Source organism: Hoplias malabaricus, chromosome 1, assembly GCF_029633855.1.
Source record: "Hoplias malabaricus isolate fHopMal1 chromosome 1, fHopMal1.hap1, whole genome shotgun sequence".
In the NCBI taxonomy this organism is placed as follows: domain Eukaryota; kingdom Metazoa; phylum Chordata; class Actinopteri; order Characiformes; family Erythrinidae; genus Hoplias; species Hoplias malabaricus.
Window position 1 is genome coordinate 29,805,791 of NC_089800.1, and position 15,959 is coordinate 29,821,749.

A 15,959-nucleotide genomic window follows, 5' to 3' on the forward strand; every position below is an offset into this window, starting at 1 on the left:
CCGATGCAGTCCTCCAGGTGGACGGTCGTTCCTGGTCGAGAGTACGCTGTGCGCGTTTGGCTGCCGCTTCTCGCCAGTGTGTGGATTGAGTGTTCTGAGCAGTGTGGATTGTAAAGCGTCCTTGGGTATTTAGAAAGGTGCTATATAAGTGTAACGATAGATAGATAGACAACTAAACAACTTGAGTTACAAATGGTATCTGTGGTAAATTAAACAGTGCATAAAAACTTACAGCACAAATCTGGAGACGCTTCTCTTTACCTTCCCTCTTCGGTGCTTTGAAAACCACAACGATTGCAGTGGTAGCATTGTGTTGTTTACTCATTGTTGTGTTGTTGTTTGGGACTGAACACAGATCCATCATCAGATCACAAGATTTAATTCCTTCTTTGCAGCGTCCAGCTTTCGCTAAATTTTTTCGTCGGCCACCAATCCAAGGAGCATTTGAACCTCTTCAAAAGACCACGCCGTAATTTTAAGAACTGCCGCTGTATGTTGGATAAAAACATATGTGATCTCTGCTGTGGCTGGATATTTTACTGGATAGTTTGTGCTAGACGTCTGCATTTCACTGTGACTGACGTCTCTTTGTTCAATCAGTGCTCTGCAAGGTTTACACATCACCGTTTAGTCCGTATTCGGCTCACTTGGAACGACAGGCGATCGGGACTAAGAAAGTACCCAGTTTCAGAAACCAAATTTACCTAATGAAATGAAGACAGTGTTGAGGCCAAAGGTCTTGGTAACAGGTGAGTGTTTAGGCCTGACAGAATTAACAAATGCTGAAATTATATTGAAAATATTCCAAAAAAGAAAATGTGAAAAAATCTAAATGATAAAACCTCTCATCTGGTATCAGTGTTATTACATTTTAAAAATATTTTGAAATTACTATTTTGTATAATTATTTGTACTTTGTTAGGACTTCCATGTATAACTTTTTTTATAGTCTGCACATGTATTCTTTGAAAATGTGTAATGGGATAAAAAATGTCCTCCATCATGGAATGACCCTGTGCTATTCCAGGCAGATTCAGTTCCAGCTTCCAAAGCAGTAATTACAAGATGGAACCCAACACATTTAATGCATTAGCTCAGTTAGCCAGGTACCTACTGGAGCTGCTAAATGGCAAACTAAGCTGGCTTGGTTTTTGTTCTTCTTCACTGGACAGACTAGAGCCTCTGACAAGTTTTACACTGCCCTCTGGTGGAGTATAGAGCCCAGACATATCTCTGTTTTATATTTACTTCAGACTAGTGCTTAAATGTGTTTTTCCCATCCTCATGATGCATATCTGCAGAAAGACATGCTATTGAGCATTGGCCTAGGGTGGGTTGTTCCGTATCAGTGTCAGTGCATCTCTAAATGCCTCCACATTCTTCAACAGCTAGGAACAATTCATCAGCTCACACACTCAAAGCTGATGTATTTAAGGTCTTTGTTAATGCTGATGTTTGGCAGCACACTTGCTTTCACTGCTTAGGATCAGACACACACACACAGACACACACACTCACAAAAAACACATCTCTGAGAAAAGAACTCTCTACCTGGTCTACAGATGTGAAATTTTCCCAGGCTTTTTCACAACTCTCCAGCCCCACCACTTTCAGCCCACTCCAGATGTGTCCCCTCCTCCTCTTTTAAACCCTCTCCCTAACATGCACGCGCACACACACACACACACACACACACAAACACACACTAATGGGGGCCAGCTGGTCCAGCTCAACCTAAGACTTTATCTGTGGAGGAATCTTCCCAAACGCCTGGACACTTCACTAAAAAGTTTTTATAAATAGGTCTTTGGTTCTGAGCAGAACGACTGGTGTCATGTGAGACACTGAGCTGCAAATTGATGACTCTTCCACATGCCATTGCATCTTTTTTGAAGGCTAAAAAAAAAAAATCTCCTTTTTCCTCTGGTGTGGGCTAATGTGATGTAGCTCGTATTCTGTTGTCAGAGACACTGAAAAAATATTAGCTTTTATTAATCTTATTAAAACACAGCTGAATAAACAACGACAAAACAGTGGACAATTTATATCAGCCTCAAACTGATAACATGAACTGCAGCTACATCTTTGCCCTAATTCTTTGGTGTCAGGTCTCTGACAAAGTTACAACACTGTAGTTAACATTTAATAAATTAATAATAATAATAAATTACAGGCCTGTAAATATACACATGAATGTGTTTGTCTCTAAAGCAGTTAAGCATTATTTAAAAAGCCCGCCTCTTCTGATGCACTACACCTGTGAAATGATTTTGCTCTTGTTCTTCTGAAACCTTAAGGAGTTTTGTCAGATGCCTGAGACCTGATTAGATGCTCTGATGAATTACTACAAAGTTCACTGTACACTGTGATGCTTGTCTTTATCTCTCCATAGTCCAACCAGCTCGGCTCAACAGCTTTGTTTACAGAACAGCTTATACCAGGTATGCTGTCAGGCAAAAAATCCTGTCTAGATACGTTTCAGTTCAATAAAAGAACATACAGCGTAAACATCCCATCAAATGTGCATCAGAGGTTCCCCGCCCCCTCACCCGAGTCTCTCCAATCACAGTGATGTTTATGTGAGAGCACAAAGACGAGGTTAAATACAGCAAAACAGACACAACAAACACTGAGAAATAAGAGCATCAAGTAAACAAATGAAGAAAACCAGACTGGAGAAGAAAGAAAACGAAGCAAAAACAGCTAAAAACCAGAGCTTCTGTTCATTGCTCCTCACAGCTGTGCTCTTGAGGTTAAAGGAACAAACAGTGAAAGCGGGCATTCTTAACAGGGCTGTTTAGACAGGGGGAGAGTGCTGCTGTGGAGCTTGATCCTTGTGGTATTTTGACCATAGCAGGTCACAGAAGTTTCATTAAGACCCAGAACTGTGGAAAGTGAAGAATATGTCAGTTTAAGAATAAATTAAACATGTGCTGCGCAAATTACACTGAGATAAGCTGTTTCTTCCTTGCTATGTTTTTACTTTTAGTGAAAGTAACAATGAGTTTCCGTAATCATCTATAATCAACTACCACTTTACGCAGAGTGTTCAGTTACCCAGAAGGCCGTGTGGTTGAGAGCAATTTTCATCAGGAAACTTCAGCTAATGCAATTTTCTTAACTGTCACTTTCCTTTACAGAGCGCAGCAAATTGGACACAGCTTTGGAAGTGAAACGAACCGGTTACGAAATGAAGTTGTTACAAAATCAGAGGTTGTTAATGCAGGTAAAGCACCAGAAAAGGGGGGGCGTGTGGGTCTCTCCAGAAGTATTCGGACCATATAATCTCACATGAAATAACCTACAAGCTGATGGTGAGTGACGCTACCCAGGGTGAGGAGGGTTCAGAACAGGGTCATGAGAGTGGTCTTTCTAGCTTTTCCCCAATAATTAGAGACCTGAGTCCAAGGGGGTTGCACTGGGGTGGTTGGTAGTAGGTGGAGATTTGCTATAGCAGTAGTTAAAAACCTTTTACTTAAATGTTTGTCATGGTTTTATGCTGCATATCTGAAGATTGAATCACCACTCCAACTCATCCCGAAGGTACAGGTTGTTTACAGATGGTGTCAGGTCACTACATGAAATGTACATGGAGGGCAGGAAGTAATTTTAGACACTGGGATCTCTGAGACACTCTAAAAAAAAGAATGTGATGTGTCTTTTACAGTTGCTCACCCTTTCAACTAATAAATCACAAAGAACATGCATCAGGTACTGTTGTTAAAGAGGGAGAGAAGTGCAAGAAATTGACTGCAAAAAAAAAAAAAAGTTTATGAGCTGCCACCTGCGTTCAGGATGAGACTGAGGCAGCTTCCTAGTCAGAAGTTTCCTGTTTGAATTGAGTGGTGTTCCTTGTAGACTTCTTAAATCTATCAATAGCGCAGCCACAGCATGTTAACTGCCTGAATGCATTGTGCCATCTGTAATGTTTAGCAGATGAGATAATGCCATGGGATGTTTTTTCAGGGGTTGGCTTAGGGCCCATAGTTCCAGCTCACAAGTTGTCTTCTGAATGGATTAACAATTCCCATAGAACCCAAAATCTTGTAGAAAGCCTTCCCAGAAGAGTGGAAGCTGGTATGGCTGCAAAAGGCAAACCAGTTCCATATTAATACCTCTTGAATTAGAATAGGATATCATAAAATCTCCTGTAGATATAACCTGTAGGTGTCCCAGTACTTTTGTCCATATAGCATATCTTAAGTTTTGTGTAGTGTAGTGGGTAGCGAATATCATTACTGCACTCTACATGGTAAACGAGGGGTCGATTCCCAGCCTTTGGTTCCTCGGCTTTCCCTAGCTGCTATGTCTTTGTAATTGTTAGTGAAGGTGTTGGTGGCATGGATGGTGTTGGTGATGGGTTTGTTAATGTACCTCTGCTGCAGACAGTGGCGTTCCTGTGAGCGAACTCCTCCTCCACACGTCCAGCTGCAGGTGCTCCAGCTGCTCCATTCTCCCCACCACTGAGCCACCTCGTCCGGTTGGAGCTCCGGCCTGGCCTCACTGCTGTCCTGACAGAGGCACACACACGCTGCTTCACTGCTGTACACACTCACCGCATACATAAATATCATGACCACTTGCTAAATATGATGTTAAGAATGGGCATGAGGCTCTCGATCGGGTAGACACAGAGCAATTCAGAGCCAGGGAGAGAGACAATGAGAATCTCTCAAAGTGCTTGAAGCGAAGCAAAACAGCACTGTCCACTTTTAATGTAGGTAAAAGTAAGTAGGTAAAAACCTCACTGAGCCATCATGAATTTGGGAGTGTTAGATTCAGCTCCCAGTATTCCAATCTTTCAGTGTCTTGAATCTGCCATATGAGCAACAAGCATGAGCAGCATTTTTGAAATACCAACAGCGAAGTACATCAAGTACAAAACTGAATATGCTTAGAACTCATATAACATATTTTATGGTTTATACTGTCTTTAGCCTGACTGAGTATTTTTGTACCATGGCTCCACTTCACACTCTACAGGACCCTTCGATTTCCATAGCACGGAGAGAACAAGGGGGGATCAAAAATATTCATTCATTCATTCATTATCTGTAACCGCTTATCCAGTTCAGGGTTGCGGGGGGTCCAGAGCCTACCTGGAATCATTGGGCGCAAGGCGAGAATACACCCTGGATGGGGCGCCAGTCCTTCACAGGGCAACACACACACACACACACTCACACCTACGGACACTTTTGAGTCGCCAATCCACCTACCAACATGTGTTTTGGACTGTTGGAGGAAACCGGAGCATCAAAAATATTGAAATAAATAAATAAATATATATTTTTTAGAAACCCCAATATGTTTTTACAAACACAGACAATCCACCACCCATAGTTTGGCATATTTAGCTGTTAGCCCTGTATCATGATGGGTCTCTATGCTGCCTTCCCTCTTCTGTTTATGTTTGCATGTCCATTGCCAGTGTCTTCTGCTTGGAGTCCAGGATGTGGACAGGTGCTGGTCTCTGGGTCAAACAATACCTATATTGGTATGACCAAATGGTCAGCTGAAAATCTTACAATGTTTACTGATATCTAATGTTTGCCAGTCATAAACAATGTCTGGCTTGCACACAATGGAAAAACTGTTTGTTAAATACAAACAGTTCATTTTGCTGTTGCTAAATTATAGCAGAAATTTCAATAAAAAAAAAAGAAACATGCTGTTTTTTTTATTTGTGGCTATTTTTTTAAATAAAAAAAACTGTTAAAAACCTAAAAATGGGGAAAGAAAATTATAGAAATAATACAGATTCCACAGGGCATTGCATTTACACTGAGATCTGTTGCTAACACTTTGATTACAGAGACCACAGTAACCTTCAGAGCTCTTGTAATGTCAATGATGCCCCAGAGAATCAAAGCTGTTTTGGCAACATAGAGGCAGTGTATTAAGCTGGTGGTCATGTTTTCGCACATTGGTTTACGTTACAGGAGGAAAAAATGATCAAAGCAGGCAGGCGGATTTCACCTTGCCAACAATAAACACAACACATGTACAGATGTTTGATTTAACTCAATATGTGTGTTGCAGATTACTCTGTCAGTCTATGACACTACTCTAAAGCTAGGGGAAAATTACAGTGGAAATACAATTGCATCTTTTGTTAAAACCTGCCTCTTTTCAACAGCCTACATTCAACATCTTTACAAATTTTGAATGTAACCCACCATCGGTAGCATGAGACTGATGGATGTGATTAGAGCTGCTATAAAACCCAACAGGATTAACAGAAGGAGATAAGACGTTACAGATTTTGACCCATTCCTTAACACATTAGTGCTTATAATGGCACATTTTATGAAATTAATAAGTGAAAATTGGTGTACAAACTCTGAATAATGGGCCAGCTGATGGTTAGTTAAGTAGGCTTAGGATCAGAAGGTTGCAAAGCTCAGTCGCCCCAACCAGCAGGAAAACGGGGAACAGGTGGGAATTAAAGGAACCACATTGTCACCTCCCTCAACATCCATGTCAGTTGAACAAGTGACTTATCACACAACTGCTCCCTAGTGCGTGTGTGTGTGTGTGTGTGTGTGCTCACTGCACCTTGACAATAGTCTGTGCATGTTTGCTTTCACTGCCACAAAGGGGTTAAATAAGAAGGCACAATTTCCCAATGACAATAAAGCGTGCTACGTATACATACATAAAACACACTCCTGTATCAATCAATGTAGCCTTTTACACTAGCCTCACGTTTCATGTGGCACCAGAGTGGTAACACATGAGCTCACCAAAATATCACAGGGCCAAGTCCAGTGTGAAACCACAAGTGTTGCAAACTGGTTCTATCTTGCACATTGAGTCACATATGGGGTCAAATTAGTTTAGAATTAGAATTAGAATCACTTTATTGGCAACTGTGCTTGCATACAGAGGAATTTGTTCTCCACCTTTAACCCACTCCGTGCTGTGATACACATTGACACACACTAGTGAACACTAGTGGGCAGTGAGCACACATGCCCGGAGTGGTGGGCAGACCTAGCCATGACGCCCAGGAAGCAGTTGGGAGTTATGTGGCTTGCTCAAGGGCACTTCAGTCATGATCTGTTGGCTCTGGGGATCGAACCGGCAACCTTCCAGTTACAAGGCCAGGTCCCTAACTACCAGGCCACGGCAGTGCCACAGTGGTGACAGGATGAGTGAAGAAGCCCAGAGACACTTTGTCCACACTCAGCTCTCTCCAGCTCCTCTTGGGGATGCCCAGGCGTTTCAAGGCCAGCCGGGGATATAATCCCTCCAGTGACCCCTGGGTCTACATTGGGGCCTCCTTCCAGTTGGCTGTGCCTGATATATCTCCAGTGGAAAGCATCCAGGAGACATAATTATAATATGCCCAGACCACGTCAACTGGCTTCTCAACATGAAGGACTGGCAGTTCTCCTCCCTGCTCCTCCTGGATCGCTGAGCTCCTCACCCGGTCACGGAGACGGAGGCCAGGCCCCTGATGAGAAAACTCATTTTGGCCGCTTGTACACGTGATCTCATTCCTGCAGTCATTACCCAGTGCTCATGACCATAGATGACGTTAGGGATGTAGAGTAAATAGAGAGCTTTGCTTTATGGCTCAGCTTCATAAAAAAAAATAGCAAAGGTCCCAGCCGATCTACTTCCCCAACCTCACCTATGGCCATGAACTACTTGGGGAGTGACCAAAAGTAAAAGGGGCATATTTAAGGGTTGTTATATTCTTGCTGTCCAATCAAAAACATGTGTCTTCATTTTGTGGATGTTTAATGTCATAATGAATGGACTTATAGTAATGCTCTTTACTGTAATGCTTTTTACATAGGCTTCCATTGAAAATTAAGGTTTTTTCCTTCTCTTGTAAAGTTACTATTTTGAAGATTTTGTTTTTGATAGGACAGTGATGATATATTTGCTGAATCCAAATCTCCACCTTGGGTCACCTTGTCTGTGAGAAGTGTGGGGTGATCTCTCTGTGCCTGAATGGGTTTCCTTTGGGTGCTCTGGTTTCTTCCCACAGTCTTGTTGATGGACTTGCTGTATGAAACTCTCCACAGGGTGAGTGAGAGTGACTGGGTGAGTGTGTGACAATGTCCACAGGTATGTGTGAGTGACTGGATGAGTGTGTGAGTAACTAGTTAGGCTCCAGAGCCACCATGTCATTTGCCCAAATTTGTCCAAAGACTGTCCATCTCTACAGATCCTACGAGCTGCATTAGGCATATCAGGGTCTCTCCAAGTGTGTGTTTTTGTGGCTTAATTCAAAAGCCTGTACAACAGAGTAGACCTCCACCAATGTTCTTTTGATCCCCCCGCCACCCCCATTCCAACTGGACCTGAAAGAGGAAAGTTAAAGAGACGGCGTGTTTACTGTATAATAAACCCGCCACAGTGGGCCGTATTGTGCGAAGCAGCAGCAGCTGGTCGAGGCGTCTGGCTCCCAACTGCTTCGCTAATGAGAGACTTTACGATTCTGGAGGATCTTCAGACGGAAAGGAACTCCCTCTTGCCTCCGAGGGGCATCCACAAACAACAGTCAAAGCCCATATGTGTGAAGCATTTTGGAAAAGGGCTGGGCCTTTGCCCATATCCTTCCATTCATTAGAGATTAAAGGGAACTGTCCAGTTATTTGTGTCCAGTTGTAGTCAAAGCACTTACTGTAGTCTTCATGAAAGCATGATCTGGATTTCCATTTGAAGTCGAAATATTGAGACCTTCACACAGGGCCCCCTAGTGGAGGAGAGACTGCTGTCTGTACTCTTCTTCAACCATGAGGATACATCTTGAAGGATCCATCTTCAACCGTGAGTTTCTGTTTAAGGGACCTCCTATTGCTGATGAAGGCATTCTACTCTGCACAAATTTAGCTGCACGTGAGCCTAAGAACACCCTGCCTAATGTCAAGCATTGGTTAAATGGGTATATCACTGGGCTCTGGAGAAGTGGATCTGTGTTTGCTGGAGTAATGGATGGATTCAGTACCTCAGGAATGAGCTAGAGTGGAGATTGTGATCCAGAACACGGACCTAGTTCATGTGAATTCGGAATACACCGATCCAATATTAGGACTGGATATCGGTGCCAATATTAACAAAATAAGCTGGATCGGGTATCAGATAAATAGGTTGATCCACGAGACCGATATTTTGAATTGCACTAAAAGTCTTTGTCTGATGTCAGTGCCGGATCACTGCACGTTGGCTGTGGCTGATATTGACTGAAGGATATTGGCACATTTTGCCACTGCTTGCAGATAGCAGTTTGCTAACACTGGAGCTAGCTGCTCTTGATTTGGTCGAGGAGCACGTCCAGGTACCGGTACTCGGGGATGGTTTTCTGCCGCTGCTCCTGGTGACGGCCGGGGGAGCACATCCTGTATATCTGCTGACTGCGGCTATGGACCTACAGACTCTGCAGCTGTGTCGACCCGACGGTGCGTTTATATCTACCAGTGTGGTCAAACTGCTACTAATTATAATGACAGTCAATCATGGGACACATTTATACCCTGTGGCTCGGTGCGGCACACTGGATGCTATTCACTTTCGTTTCATTTTATTTTTTCGTTGAGCACTGTTTTGTACTCTTTGCATTGCTGTCTTTTGATGTTCTTTGTACTGTGTATTATTATTGTAAGCACTTTGGGTTTTTGAAAAGCTATATAAAAATTTAATATAGTATTCTTCTTGTTATTATTTATTGTTTACATTCTTACAATGTTTGATTACTGATTGTATTTGGCCAATGTCTTTATTTATTCTCAGGCTCAGTTGCTAGATTTTATTTTGGATTACTGTTTACACCAAATATAAAACTTTACTAAATATAAAACTATTACTGTTTGTGTTTTTGACAAAGTATAGCTACTTATTTCCATTTTTGGCTAATGCATTATATTTTAAGAAGTTTGACTATGCTGTGCCAAGGCCCTGCACAACTCTTCATTTCAGTGACAAATAAATAGCATTTCATTATATTTGTGTTAATTTGCTCCGTTACAGTACGTGTACTTTGAATCCCATTCAGCACATTTCCACCAACATAAACGGCTTCAGCACGAATCGTGAAAACATCTGTGGGCCCTGTGAAACTAAAGATGCTCCAGAAAGAGCCCGGTGACCATATAGCAGTGGACCCCTTATCCGATTTCTTTGTTCCCATCAAAACTGGAACAGAACCATGGTGGTGATGGTGTTTTAAGAATCCTGAACAGAACCAGTTGCATATCCAGAGTTCATTTGTCCAAAACGAGCAAAGAGAGACAATTAGATTGTCAGTAAAACAAAAGACCACCAGATTCTGAGAAACTCCAGAGAGACCACCAGCTTCAACCGCTGTGAGGGTCTGCCTCAGTTGAAGACGATAAAATCCCTTTATAACTTCAAGAAAACTGAGATAAAGTTCCTACAGAAGAGCGAGCGAGTGAGCGAGCGAGCGAGCGAGAGAGAGAGAGAGAGAGAGAGAGAGAGAAGAAGGAGAATGAAGGAAGGAAAGAGGAGACGGGGCGGCTGGTCAGTTCAGATGAAAGAGTGAGCTGCGTCTGGAGGCGAATTACACCGACTCCGTTCGTCTAGACGCCAGATAATACCCCCCCCCCCCCCCCTCCTCACAGAGAGAGAGAGAGAGAGAGACAGAGAGAGAGAGAGACTCCTCAACACCAACACAAAAAAAAAAACTTGCCCCTTAATGTGCTCAGTGCATTTTAATAACAGCCAGACACAGTATCTCAGTCTCTCTCACACACTTTAACAGCAGTCAGTCCCTCTCTCTCACACACTCAATCCAGCGGTTACATATATACACACACACCCCACATAAACAATCACTTGCCCCTCAACTTGTTTAATGCACTTTAACCACAGCCAGACACATCATCTCACACTTCAGTACCAAAACACTAGCGCACACACTTTAACAGCAGTCAGACATCTCTATCACACACACACATGCGCCAACATATACACCGCCCTCCCACCCACACACACACACACACTAACACATACACCCCCTAAACACACACACACACACAATCACTTGCCCCTCAGCTTGTTTAATGCACTTTAACCACAGCCAGACATATCTCAAGCGCACACACAGTTTTGCCTCTTTGGTCTCCATTCTGTAGTGATCGGAAATCATCAGGACCTGATCTAGAACAGTCAATACAGAATGTAATCAAATGTTCGTGCACATTATACAGAATCATTTCATTGTCTTCAGACAAGAAGCTGTTCTTGACCCTAAGGCCATCAGGCCCAGTGCCAACTGTGAACTAGAAGGGTTTAAAGCCTCCCACCATTGGGCGGGGGAGCAGCAGAACTGTTTTCTCTGGAGTGATGGAGCTCTATGCAACACATTCAGCCTGAGCTGAAATGATAGTTGTCATGTCACTCACTGTCCATTCTCTCAGCTCCACTGACCACAGGACCATTTTGTAGTGCAGCTGTTTGTCTGCATACATTCATATCCCCATTTCCCCCCAGTTTTCTGTGGTCAGGACCCCCACAGAGCAGGTATGATTTGGGTGGTGGATCATTCTCAGTGCTGCAGTGACACTGACGTGGTGCTGGTGTGTTGTGCTTGTATGAGTGGATCAGACACAGCAGTTCTGCTGGAGTTTTTAAACCCTGTATCCACTCACTGTCCACTCTGTTATATTCACCTACCTTGCTGGTACCTTGTAGATGTAAAGTCAGAGACAGAAGCATATCTGTCGCTGCACAGTGTGTGTTGGTCATCCTTGGTGGACACAGGATGCTGTCAGCTGGATGTTTTGGTTGGTGGACTATTCTCAGTACAGCAATGACACAGAGGGCTTTAAAAACTCCAGCAGCACTGCTGTGTCTGATTCACTCGTACCAGCACAACGCACACCAACAAACCACCACCCCTCAGTGTCACTGCAGCACTAGTATAATCACCTTTCACCCCATAACGTGGCCAAGAACCACCTACTGCAAAATTTGACTGGCACACACAAATCACAATCTGCTATTTTGACATGGAATGTAGGAGGAGGCAGACAGCCAATCAGAATGCAATTGGCAGAATCCTGTAATGGAAGCCAAGTTAAGGCACTGAAAGTATCAGACTCTCGTTCAACTTGTGTGTGGAGCGTCTGTGGCGCTGAGAATGATCCACCACCCAAATCATACCTGCCCTGGGGGGGTCCATTATCATGACAGCAAAATCTCTCAGCCCTTAGACTCAGGCTGTTAGGTGGAAGCAGGGGGCAGATCCTGAGCAGGACTTCAAACATAAAGCAACCTTTGCTTGGAGTCCTTTGTTTACATTAATGTGCACTGCACCATTTGTTTGCCATTTACGCTCTGCGCAGGTTTAAGGGTTAACAGGGGAAACACAAACGGGCAAAAAGGGGTATAAAGTGCATAATGTTCTACAGACCCACTCTAGAGAGAGAGAGAGAGAGAAAGAAAGACAGACACAGATAGCAAGAGAGAGGTTAGAGATACAGAGACAGTTGGGAGAAATAATGAGAGAGAGAGAGAGAGAGAGAGAGACAGACAGCGAGAGAGAGATTAGAGAGACAGAGACAGTTGAGAGAAAGAATGAGAGAGAGAGAGAGAGAGAGAGAGAGAGAGAAAGTGGGAGGGGAGATAGAGGGAATAAAAATGACCCCCCTCCACCACCACTTCGACTAAAAGGGGGACCTTATGCTTGTCCAAACAAGAGTTTTCATGCCCATATGTTTTGTGTCCGAATCCCCTTTGGATGTTTAGATGTGAAATAGACAGAAAGCCTCTTCTGCAGATACTTTCTAAAGCACCGCCAGGCTCTTAATCTCAGTGACCCCCACCCAGTAGAGCTGAACGGCTGTGCTGCTTCTGAGCAATACTGTGACTGCACAATTTTAAATGCATTTTTATTATTATTATTATCATTAGCCCTTAGCCCCGTCAGTTTAATTATGGTCATGTTTGTGATGTCACATACCACATGTGCATATTTGCTTGCTTCTAATTGGTCCAAATCATACAGGGGTTTTATACACTCTGCACTCTTTCACTATTTGCATAACACAATATTTATTTTGACACTTTAAAAAATCTACATTCAGCAGCGAACGTATGGTTTCAAATCACAAACTCACAAATATGACACACCATGCATTAACTGAACACTACGGAAGATTTTGTATTTTTGCTTGTGAGCTCCCCCTACAGTTGCATAGTGTAATTGACTTTTGAGGCACCGTCCTGGGGTGGAGGGGGGATTTCCTACCCTTCTCCAAATGTTACATAGTGCATTTTCTGCAGTGGTGAGAGCAGAATAGCAGAGACACAGGCTCCATTCTCTGTTTTCACAGATCTGTAGCTCAGTGGAGCATCACAAGAACGCTGAAACTGTAAATGCTTTAAAGGAGCAGTCAGTTATTTTCTGCTATGATTATTCTCCATGTTTTTAAATAGTTGTAAAATATTGGTATGAATGGTATGCCTTTGACACCCACGCATACTGCATCTTATGTCACTGACCACAGAACTTTCAGAGTGGTTATGAAAAACTTGTGTGTTGTTTAGATTGACATTAACGTTAATAGCATGCGCCATCGTCGCCCTTGTTTGCATGCCATTGCACAATGGCAGATGCAGCCAAATTAGTGCTGGTTATAGACATATTCTGAAAAAAAAAAAAAGACCTGTTCAGTGCATGTGCACATAAATGAGTTGTTCTAGAGCCCACCAACACACACACTGTGAAACAAGACCACCCAGTAATTTTTCTGTGTGCTGCCTAAGACAGAAAACATGGGATAAGATGAGCCGTTCTGATTCTGCTCCGATTTCTGACTTCAAGTACAGACTTTAGAATTGCCCCGCCCTCTTGTCTGAATCTGTCCAATCACAGCGCAGGACCCGTGTTTTTATGAGAGCACAAAGATTAGGTTAAACGCAGCAAAGCAGACAGAAATAGGAGCACTGTATGAAATCAGAGAAGAAAGAGAACCAAGCTAATACAGCTAAAAATCATAGGTCACTCATATGACACTTTTTCACTGAAAGGAACCTACATGACTACTTGACTCGGCACAGCTCTTTTGCTTTTCCACAGGCGAAATCTGGTACCTGGTCCCTGGAACTGGGTAAGTTTTCAGTCCCAGTTCGCTCCAGGTTCTTACCGTGCTGAGTAGGTACGATTAGAATGGTGAATAATAGCACTTTTCCACCAATGAGGAACCAGAACGGTGCTGTTAGGTGCGAGTCCATGTGCATTGGTCGGAGCCGTGGCTCTTGATTGCGTTTCTTTGCTGTTCACAAGCTCAGCAGAATGGCACTGAACTCAAACATTTACACAGTATTATATCGGTATATGGTAAACAAAGAATAAAAAATTACCCTGTCATGACTCTAACAGTACATCTGTGGCTCTGCCACTGTATTCAGCCACAGCAATGCCCTCCGCTGATGACGTACTTCTGGTTCCCCTTTAAATGTGTAGAAATGTGGGCTGGTTCCCTGGAAAGAACCAAGGTTCCAAGACTCAGGAACGGAACCGGTTCAAGAACCAGAGTTCTTTTAGTGGAAAAGTACTATAAATTGTGATGTGTAAATCCTGCAGAGCGCTAACTGGCAAGAGAGACGTGTCAATCACCACGAAATGCTGAGCTCATTTAAACCCAGCAAACTCACTGCCTGTAAAATCTCTTCAGCAGCTTTCACATTTATTTTTTATCAGATTCACAATGGCAGCTCATAACTTTACCTCAAGGTGTTTTGAAGAGGTTTATATGCTCCTTGTGCCAATGATCGACATAAATTTCCAGCAAAAGCCAAATGTGCAACAAGGAAAACTTATTTGTGAGAACTGTGGCACAGAGCTGTGTTCAGTCCAAATAACAAAAAAATGTATACATGATGAGTAAATAGCGCCTAACTTTACCGCCGTCATTATGGTATTTTGCAACGTCACCAGCTCCATTTTGCGGGGAAGCCCTGCCTGTGGAAAGTGACAAGATATAAGCGTGCCGAGTCGTGTCGAGTCATGTAGAGCCGGACCTATGCTGTGCGCTCAGGTCTGGGTGAACAATGAGCGGCTCATTATCATTTAAAGGAACAGGCACATAAACCACTGCTTTTTTTTATGTCAGCCGACAATTTGTCTACTTCTGTAATGAAAACAAGCTCCTTAATTGGATGAGACCGCAAGCAAAACCGCAAACAAAACATGTCATAGACTGCCTTATACCAACACCCAGTGGCCTGGATATTTTATCAAATTTTTAACAGCCTCCCCTAGTGGGGGACCCACTCTATGGAGTACACACTAATTCTTTCAGAGATTAGAGAAAACAATTGGGCTACTACTTTCAAGAGTTAGGCTTTATAGATATTTGATCTCTTCTGTTTGCTCAATTTTTGGTTATTAATGACATACTGCAGCTTTAAATCTCAACTAACGTAAGTTGTGTCAGAGAGCGCTGGGCACAAACGCTGTTCTCCTGCGATTCAGCACAGCTCGCTTTAGCCTCATTAGCCTCAGACCCTGAGTCTCTAACAACTTCCAAAGTCTCCAGCTGGGCTTTGATCTGCAGAGGCTACAGAGGGCACACAGAGTAAGAGAGAGAGAGAGAGAACCGGAAAGAGAGAGGGATACATAGAATGGGTAGGGAGAGAATTGAAGAGTCAGAAACAGAGGTAGAAGGGAAGGGGGGGGGGGGGGGTTCGCGAGAGGGGTAGGTAGAGAGAGAGAGAGAGACTTCAAACAGTGCACTGCATACAATTTCCAGCAGGAAACTGGGTTCAGACAATCTCTCTCTCTCCGCACGTGCCTGACACATGGAGGGAAAGCTGAAGGACAGTGGTGCATTAGTAAAAGTCTCTTACCCTGTTACCGGCGGTCTCGTGCAGGGCGCACGCGCTGAGCAGCAGCAGTATGAGTGTGTCTGTGAAGCAGCGCTGCATGGCTCTGCGCGAGCGAGCAGACGCACGGCTGCCGCGGCTCTGAATGCCGCGAG

General features: G+C 43.4%; 1 protein-coding gene across 2 annotated transcripts in view; it reads right to left on the reverse strand.

Moving 5' to 3' along the window:
- Positions 1-15,959, reverse strand: part of si:ch211-267e7.3 (ADAMTS-like protein 2) — a 40,615-nt gene extending 24,656 nt beyond the window's left edge. For both annotated transcript variants that reach the window (XR_010800436.1, XM_066661696.1), the window contains exons 1-2: positions 15,829-15,959; positions 4,375-4,511 (exon numbers count right to left, since the gene is read on the reverse strand). Coding sequence is in view for 1 of the 2 variants with exons in the window: in XM_066661696.1 (XP_066517793.1) it covers positions 4,375-4,511; positions 15,829-15,906 (215 nt within the window). In the remaining variant the exon portion in view is untranslated. The remainder of the gene's footprint in view (positions 1-4,374; positions 4,512-15,828) is intronic.